At 38.3% G+C, this 8444-nt stretch overlaps 1 protein-coding gene and 1 long non-coding RNA gene across 2 annotated transcripts; one reads left to right on the top strand and one right to left on the bottom strand.

The window, feature by feature from the left end:
* Nucleotides 1-848: 848 nt before the first annotated feature.
* LOC137176326 (uncharacterized) lies at nucleotides 849-6506 on the bottom strand. The gene is made up of 4 exons (XR_010925853.1): nucleotides 6425-6506; nucleotides 6307-6352; nucleotides 5279-5420; nucleotides 849-2596 (listed from the first exon to the last, which is right to left on the bottom strand). It is a non-coding gene; the product is annotated as an uncharacterized lncRNA (long non-coding RNA).
* A 39-nt stretch (nucleotides 6507-6545) lies between these two features.
* Nucleotides 6546-8151, top strand: coa6 (cytochrome c oxidase assembly factor 6). The gene is made up of 3 exons (XM_067582555.1): nucleotides 6546-6747; nucleotides 7180-7335; nucleotides 7637-8151. Exons 2-3 carry the CDS (start codon nucleotides 7192-7194, stop codon nucleotides 7733-7735), a joined length of 243 nt encoding a protein of 80 aa, XP_067438656.1. The 5' UTR covers nucleotides 6546-6747; nucleotides 7180-7191; the 3' UTR covers nucleotides 7736-8151.
* The last annotated feature ends 293 nt before the right edge of the window (nucleotides 8152-8444 follow it).

Genomic DNA, 8444 nt, shown 5'->3' with positions numbered 1-8444 from the left:
GCTCTGTCTTCACGTTGTCCTCTGAAAACAACGATAATCACAGTAATGATGGTAATGGAAATGCATGGCGGTACTGATACCATCAGCATGTTTCACCACAGTATATGGCGGCACATCTCTAATCCTGTTACTGTGGAAAGCTGATTTACTTTTCACTGCACACAGGCAGCTATGGATTATGGATTATGTGTTTGCTCTCTCTTTCCTCTCTGTGACTGTGCATTCATACAGTGAGTGGAACAAGATCAACAACTCAACAGGAGTTCATCCACAGTTAAGTATTTGACTCTGCTTTGTCCGTCATGTGAAATATTTTGGAGGTCACTGATAAGAATTTCTTCTGGAAAAGATGCATGCCACTGCTTTGGGTCAGCACTTCTGATATGACACGAAGTTGCTCCGTTTAATTGTGTCTTTAACATGTAAACCAGGTTTTGCTTCTTAGATAATGAAAAAATGTAGGTTGATGACAAGTTCAAAATTGCAATGGTTGGCTTTAAGAGGGTGCAACAAAGCTATCTTAATTGTCCCTGTATGAATCAAGAATGCCCTGTGTACAGTACATACAACTCCTTAAGGTATTATTTGTGAGTGACAACATGAGTAAACAAGCCAAGGAACCTTGACAGGTGTGTGGACACCTGAACAACAGCTAAATTTTTCACAATGACAATTTCTGAATACCAGTCATTAACTTGTGCATTTCCTTTTTCCCCAACAGACCTGACTGCTATCTTTAAGCCCCGCTGCTAACCAAGCAAAAAAGGAAGAAAACTAGCAGAAAACAGTAAAGACGTTTTATTGATTCTCTGGTTACCAGAGAAGAGAACTTGACTTATCATGTTTATTTGGAGGCAATACAATAGTTAATTTTTTTTTTTACATACCAAAAATTACCCAATTGTCTGTTAAAACTTTCCTATCTGTCTTCTTATCACTGTATCCACCTCAGTTTTTCATTCCATGCATGTGTGTGTGTGTGTGTGTCTGAGCCCTTGTTGCCATGACAGTGACAGTCATTTCTGAGTTGACTGTGATATTGACTTCCAGTGGTGGCAACTGGAGGTCAGTATCCTGGACACCACTGGGCTGACAAATACTGGTCGATGTGTGTGAGATGCCATTGGCCGTCGATGCCTGCCATGAAGCAATGTGGGTGTGTGTGTCTTTTGTTTGGGTGACTATTGCAGTAAATTAAAGCGCTGAAAAAAAGGCCTGTGCTAATAGTGTTTTCTAAAGTGTAGTGTTGATGTAGGCTTATATTGTACAATACACCATATTAGCATGAAAACATCAGAGGCAAGGATATACTGTAAGCACCTTTTCAACGTTGGTGTCTTTGTTCTCTTTAATTAACAGGCAGTCTGACCTATGAACCAGCCTTGAAAGAAAATGTTCCTTTAGGGAGAATCCGCTCCATTTAATAATGAATAAACTCTTATTCTTGTACATCCATATTACCTTAAAGATCATCTGTCTTTCAAAGGCAAGGAAAAAAGCCAGACCAGACTCTGACATGTTGTCATTTATCATACGCATCAAGAAGCTTCAGAAAATAGTAAGAGCTACCTGCCTGCATCTGTATCTGTGTGTGTGTGTTTCTGAGGGTGAAACTGAAATTGAGCAAGTGTGTGTGTCTTTAAATGTGTGTGTGTGTGTGTGTGTTTTGGCCTTTTCACAGAGTATGTGTGTCTGACTGGGATTTGATATTTACCTTCCTGGCATACTAAAGGTTTCACCACAGATCTTCAAGTCTTTTGATTCATCTTTGACTTAAAACGTCTATTTATTATGTGAAGAATGAAGATTACCACCAATTGCAACATTTTACATTATTCACTTTTGAACCACAATTTCTCTGATTATCGGATTTACATAAATTCTTTTATCAAAAGCGTGCCAAAAGCATGCCATTAGAATTTTCTATTTTCATGTTTTCTCTCAATTTCTTAATTCTCTCTAAGGAAAAGATGCCATCATCTTGCTAAATACTCTTCGTGTCGAGCACATGGTGAAAATTGGAAGGACTCAGATGTGTAGAGCATGTTCTGCCTACTCATTAACCCTACTCCCATGAATCTGATTAATGTGTTTATATGACAGTTTATATTAGTCACCAGGAAATAAAGTAAGATAGAGAGACACATAAAGAGAGGAGAAAGAAAGACAGAAAGGCTGATAAAGTGTTTTCACTAGGATGCTTCATGGACAATATTAGTGGTTTTGCATGTTTTAGACCCATAATGTTTACTGTGATAGAACTTATAGCTCAAATGTTTTAGGTCTCTACATATTGATTAGTGCACTGAATGAATGGGGAAAAAATGACTAGTTTACGATTGCCTTGACACTTGAAATCTGTATGGTATGCTTTGAAAAATGGCTGGCAACAACATACATTTAAAGTGCCAAACCACTAGCATAGTAGTTTTAGTTACTTATTTACTTTTCTACTTACCAGCGGAGGGGTGTAGGATGGCCAGAAAGCAGTTGTACCGACTGGAAACCAAAACTTGCAGTGACCAAAGAAAACAATGACTGCAGTAAAAGAGGCGATTACAGCAGAGGGAACTAAAAGGTGTTTTTCTTCCATAATCTAAAAAAAGAGATACGCAAAGACAAACCAGACTGTCTGGTGTGTAAAATCTAATTAGTTTCACCGAGAAGCAATGTGAAGATGGAACAGTCGATATTTTTCCTTATGTCCATTGTGTCATACGAACTGAGTGAAACTGTGGTGACACTCAATATACCTTGTCATCTCAGTCTTCTCTGGAGATTCAGACTATGCCTGACAACCCTCTTGTAACTAAACCTGGCTATATACCCAACTTTCTTGTGTCAAGAACTGTCATCCTTCTCTTTCATCCTGACTGAACTGACACTGATTGACAGGTGACACTACGCTCATGACCACTGCCAGATTCTCTTTTTCCCTACGAAGTAAGTGACTCTTGGCGTTGCCAGGATGCTTTTGGAAAGGCAGTGGTGTGTGAAATGAAGTGAACAGTCTAGTCTGCCAAACAAAGAGGTTGGTTCATCTATTACTGATGTTTTTATTACTTTTGTGAGATGGTGGATAAGAAGTTAATGTCTGGATGTGATAGCTCGTTCTCTATCATGGGGCAGGTGCACGTACTGGAGATTGTCTTTCCATTATAACATTAGTCATGATTACTGTGATTGCATAATACATCACACTGCTGCAATCTAACTGCCCCTCCTTGTGTTTCTAGTTCTCTCCACTAATAATCTGATGCCACAGATGGCTGCTGTTGACAATATTGCAGAGAGAACAAACTAATGTGATGGAAAATGCGTTAATGCTTTTAATAGACTGAAACCAACACTCTGGATGAGATGTCTTACTGGTTTCCTTTTTTAAAAAAATATATGATAAAAGTATCAGACAGGGTGGGAAGAGAACTACAGTAGCTATCAGAGTCCAATGAAAGTCTCTCTCTCACACAACATCAGCAGCCCATACTAATATATGACAGCCTGCACTACCCAACAGGTTGAGCCATTAACTGTGATTAGGGTGTCATTTCCCACTGGGGAACTCTTGAAAAAATTACTGTACTCTCAAAAAACCCTGTGAACCAGAACAGAATTAAGCGTACATCAATGAAAGAGTGGAATAATATACAGACGGGTGTTGAAATAAGAAAGATAATGCTGCATGTCAATCGACAGTTTCCTTCAATATTCTTCTTCTGAATTTTTACTTCCATGTAATTTGAATTTCATCCATAAAAAAGATGTTATAACCTTTATAATATCCTGTTAGTTTTTCTGAACATGTCATAGGTTAATCCTCCCTTGCTAATACCTCTGAAAATGATGAAGGCTAAAAGAGGAGAGAGGAGGAGATGTACTTCAGCTGGAGTTACTGGGTTTTCCAAAAAACAGCCATTTTCTGAGGTGGAAGGTCACCGTGAATGACGTTCAGTTATTAACATGAAAGCCTGAGCCCAACATGCATCACCACTGAATTCATCCTTCATACACTGTAGCTTGTACTGAATCAATGCAGGTGGAGCCAGAGTGGCTTGTTGAGACATTTACAAGAGTTCAGTCAGAATGAGGTGTGATTGCCACATGGGTCCCCTCTCTCCAGCCTACAATACATACAGGGACTATCTGACAAACATCTTCTAATGTTTTCAAAAAAGCCTGCCATCCTGTAGCAAATGCATGTAAGTCCTGCCATGTGAAATAAACTGCTCTGGATTGTTGTGATTTTCTTACTAGGTTCTACACTGACTCTCAAAAGACATTTTACAATGATAAACATTTGTCCAACATTAGTATGACGTGCTTTCTGGTGTAACAGTAGGACACAGCTGGGTTGTAGATTTCTGTCTAGAGTATGTCATGAGCTGAAAATGAATACAGTCTTTGTGGCTTCTTCTATGTCCTTCAACTTCAAATATGATGTCCTAACTCTACCCATGGTGGTGGTGAAATGAATTATCCAATTCAACTGACAATTGTGGATGCTTTCTAAACTGATACAACACTTGTATTTTATTTTGTACTTGGTCTTCCATCCATATGAAATCAGTATTTTCTGTAAATGAAAAATCACCATGTCTAGAGTGGAGTTTTTTTGAAAATGTTGTTTTGCCCTTGCTGCGCAAGACTGTGAAAATTCTACTGAAAACACGACATCACAGCAGTAACTTATACTCTCCACACATTACTTCAAATTAGAGCTGAAACAATTAGAAGATTAACTGATTAGTTGGTTGAAAGAAAATGAATCAGTAACTAGTTTGCTAAATGATTAATCGTTTCAGTCACTTTTTAAGCAAAAATGCCAAATGTCCTTTAGTTCAGGCTTCTCAAATGTGACGACAAGGTTTTGGACCACAAGTCAGCAAAAATAAGGAAACTGAACAAATCATCATAGACTCTGAGAAATTTTGAATTATAGTTTAGCAATCCATTGATTAAACAATTAATTAAGAAAATAATCGATAATGAAAATAATTGTTAGCTGCAGCCCTACTTGAAATGATTGCGTGTATTTGAACTCTTGTGCATAAGGACATGTTTTCTAAAAAAGCTCTTGGACAGGAACTTTGGGTTTAATTCTTCACAGTTGGGCACACTAACATGAAAACACTTATTGACAGTGGAGGAAACAGACTTGAAGTGGGATCAGTAAATGGTGTGTGACATAAATAGCGAATTAAGTTTTGTCTCTGAAGCAGCTAGAAACACACACTCAAGTCACATGCACACACATGCACACGGGCCAACAACCACTTACTTTCCTAAGAAGAGCGTGAGCACCTTGCCCCTGCATCAGAGTGCTTGTTTTTTATTCCCTTCAGTCTGTGAAAGCACACGAACTGAGATGGATTGCTGCTCAGCGCCATGGCAACCAGTGGGGCTATTCTCCGTCACTGTGGCTGAGGGAGTGAGAAAAAGACAGAGAGAGTTAATCAACAACACACATTTTCATTCTGCTTTTACTCACTGCCAAGCTATACACATACATACACATAAACTTTATTGTACGTTCACATAGCTCAGGGACAAACCCGTGTTGTACTGTGGATGAAAAGAGGCTTACAGCGAAGACAGAAAAACATTCAATGAGTTTTTCCAGCTTGATCTGAATGGAACATGAATGCACACACAAAAACGTACTCAATACTCCTCTAGTCAAAGTTGCAGCATCCACATCTATCTGAGGAGGAGAGGTGCAAATAATTTAGGGAAAAAATTAAGATTTTAGTGAATATAACTTACTTCACTGTAACACTTTAATTTTACAATACTTTTGTGATAGCCTATGCAGATAATTTCTCTCATTTAAACAAAAGGACAACATAGCACGTAGCTCAGTTGTTTTTTTTTTTTATATTTTACTTAATGTAAAATATATATTGTCAATTAACTAACTGATAAGTCAAGTAGTTGTTTCAGCTTTACTCCAAGCTGTACAACTAATAATAGAAACATTTTAGCCCCAGTTTGTAACTTATGTATTAGCATTACTGGCACAAACCGGGGCTTAGAAACTGTCACTTTAACATTTTTTTAATGCGATTATGGTGATTATCGATATATGTTGTCTGTGGTTTATTTAATTAAACTGTGACCCTTAAGGAGAATTGACGTTTCAGCCACTAAGCAAATGTGAAATAACGTTACACTGCTAAATTAGCAGTGACACTGCTAACTTACCATGTAACGCACGAAAGTTACAGTGCTGAAATGCCACGAAGGAGAAACACAAAGGTAAGTTAGATAATGGACATTATTAAAGAAAAAACAATCAGTCCGTCTCACCTGTTGCATCCTTCCAGTCGGATTTATGATGGCAGCCTAAGAAAAACTGTCACACAAGTTACATAAAACACCATATTGTATCTAAAAGCATCGTCTGGGGTAATTTTTGTAACTTTACCTTTACAATTGTAGCTATTTTTTATTCAAAAGTAACGTTTACGGCTTTCAAACATCTCACTTGTTAGCAAACTGCGCCATCACCTGGTACGTTTGGTAAATCACGTTCCAGACGTCATCACGCAGCGACAAGGAAGTGTGCGCGTCCTTCAGTTGGCTCATTGCTGCTATAGGGTAGCCTTTCCAAACACGTTACAAAAGTCTTGTGTTTGTGGTTTAGTAACATTATTAGGTCGATATTTCGGGTTTTATGGAGTGACAGAGGCAAACAGCAGCGGTGGTCGGGACTAAAAAATCCTCTGTGAGGTTTTAAGCCTTCATTCAGTGAGTAACAGTTGAGTTACTATCAGTTTACCTGCACTTTTCTTACTGAGTGACAGTTCAAAGTGATTTATTATTATATTATTTGCAGTCTAATATCAAAGTAAATACAATACAGTGGTTTCCTGTAGGTTAAATTAAGATATTGGTCTTTTGAGGCTGATATACGGATGTAAATCCACAGTACTTTAAGTCCTAATTGTATACCTGATGGAAATCATATGAACGTATGGTCTACTCAAACTGTGATAGCTTAAAGTAGCAGTATTGCATTAATGAAGTGACTATCATAATAGATTAATGTATATCTGATAGTGTACAGTATCTTTTTGTTGTTCATAATGGTGTTTTTCAACCGTTTACCTGTCACATAGCAGCAGTCATAGTAGTGCTTATTAACTAATCCTTTATGTACCTTTTTAAAATCTCTCATAGAGTCAAGCAGTGATGACCGCTCCAAACTCTGCAGAGAGGAAGGCCTGCTGGGACGCCAGGGACTATCTCTGGAAATGTCTGGATGACAACAAGGACAACGTTGCATCCTGCCAGAGCTTCCAGAGCGAGTTTGAGGCAAAATGCCCTGCTCAGTGGGTAAAGTATCCCCCCCTTTTTTTAACTTGTGGCATCAGTAAGGTCTGGAGTCTGTATTGAGTGATGTCAGAAAGGAAGAAGTTTGGACTATCAACAGTGCTTCAAAATCCTTGATAGTTTTTGAATTTATGAGCAAACTCTTTCCAATATTTTTAAAGTGACTGGGACAATCCTGAAAGAAATTTTTAAGTTAAAATTTGGCATTGGCTGACAAAAAAAACACATTTCCAGGTGAGGGTTGTATGCAGTCTAAATAAAATAGTGCAGGATTGTTGCTCATCTTTCCCATCTCTGCCGGCAGGTCAAGTATTTTACGAAGAGGAGAGACTTCTTGAAATACAAGGAGAAGATGCAGACCGAGGGTTTCACACCTGCTGAAGGCCCCCAGCAGCCCTCCTAACCACTGGACAGCAGGCAGACAAAGGCTGCAGACTTTTTGCCTAATTCAGATCTGGGGCAGAGGTGAAGGACTTGGAGAGATTTCTATCCTTACTGTGGACAGAGTACCTGTGCTTCACCTTCATCTTTATTTATTTGTACAGAGATGAAAGCTGCATTAGGAAGTTATACAGCTCCAAATGGCAGCGTTAGGAATACTAATCAAGTGGCATCAGCTCATTTTATCCAACCCAGCTGATGTGAGATTCTTTATAACAAAGAAACCAAAACTACAAGAGAGCAAAAACATCCATAATTAGTGAATCCACTTTTCTCAGTCAGTCTGGATTTCGTCTGAAAATTACTTGTAATGTTGTCACTGTGGACAAACTTCACTACTGTTTATTGTGGAAATTAAAATGATGTTTGATGTTTGAATACATGCAGCCCTTACATGTACCTACACATATACACACACATACATACCTAGTCTGTGTCAACGCTCATGCTAAATCTGTACAAGATTAATTTTCTATGATAGTGTTCAAAGCATCACTTCTATCACTTGTGTGAGCAGTCATTATATTCTGCATCCAAAACACATAGTGGGGTTCTACCTCTGCGTGGAGTTTTAGGGATCCACGCACAGTTTGGGTTAAATTAATTTTTTGAGTACTCAAACATGAGTCTTGATCAAATAAATTCTACTGGGGAGATTACCAATTCCATTC

Source organism: Thunnus thynnus, chromosome 23 (genome assembly GCF_963924715.1).
Source record: "Thunnus thynnus chromosome 23, fThuThy2.1, whole genome shotgun sequence".
NCBI classification, from domain to species: Eukaryota; Metazoa; Chordata; class Actinopteri; order Scombriformes; family Scombridae; genus Thunnus; species Thunnus thynnus.
The sequence above is the reverse complement of the archived record's forward strand: the minus strand, read 5'-3'. Positions and strand labels throughout refer to the sequence as shown.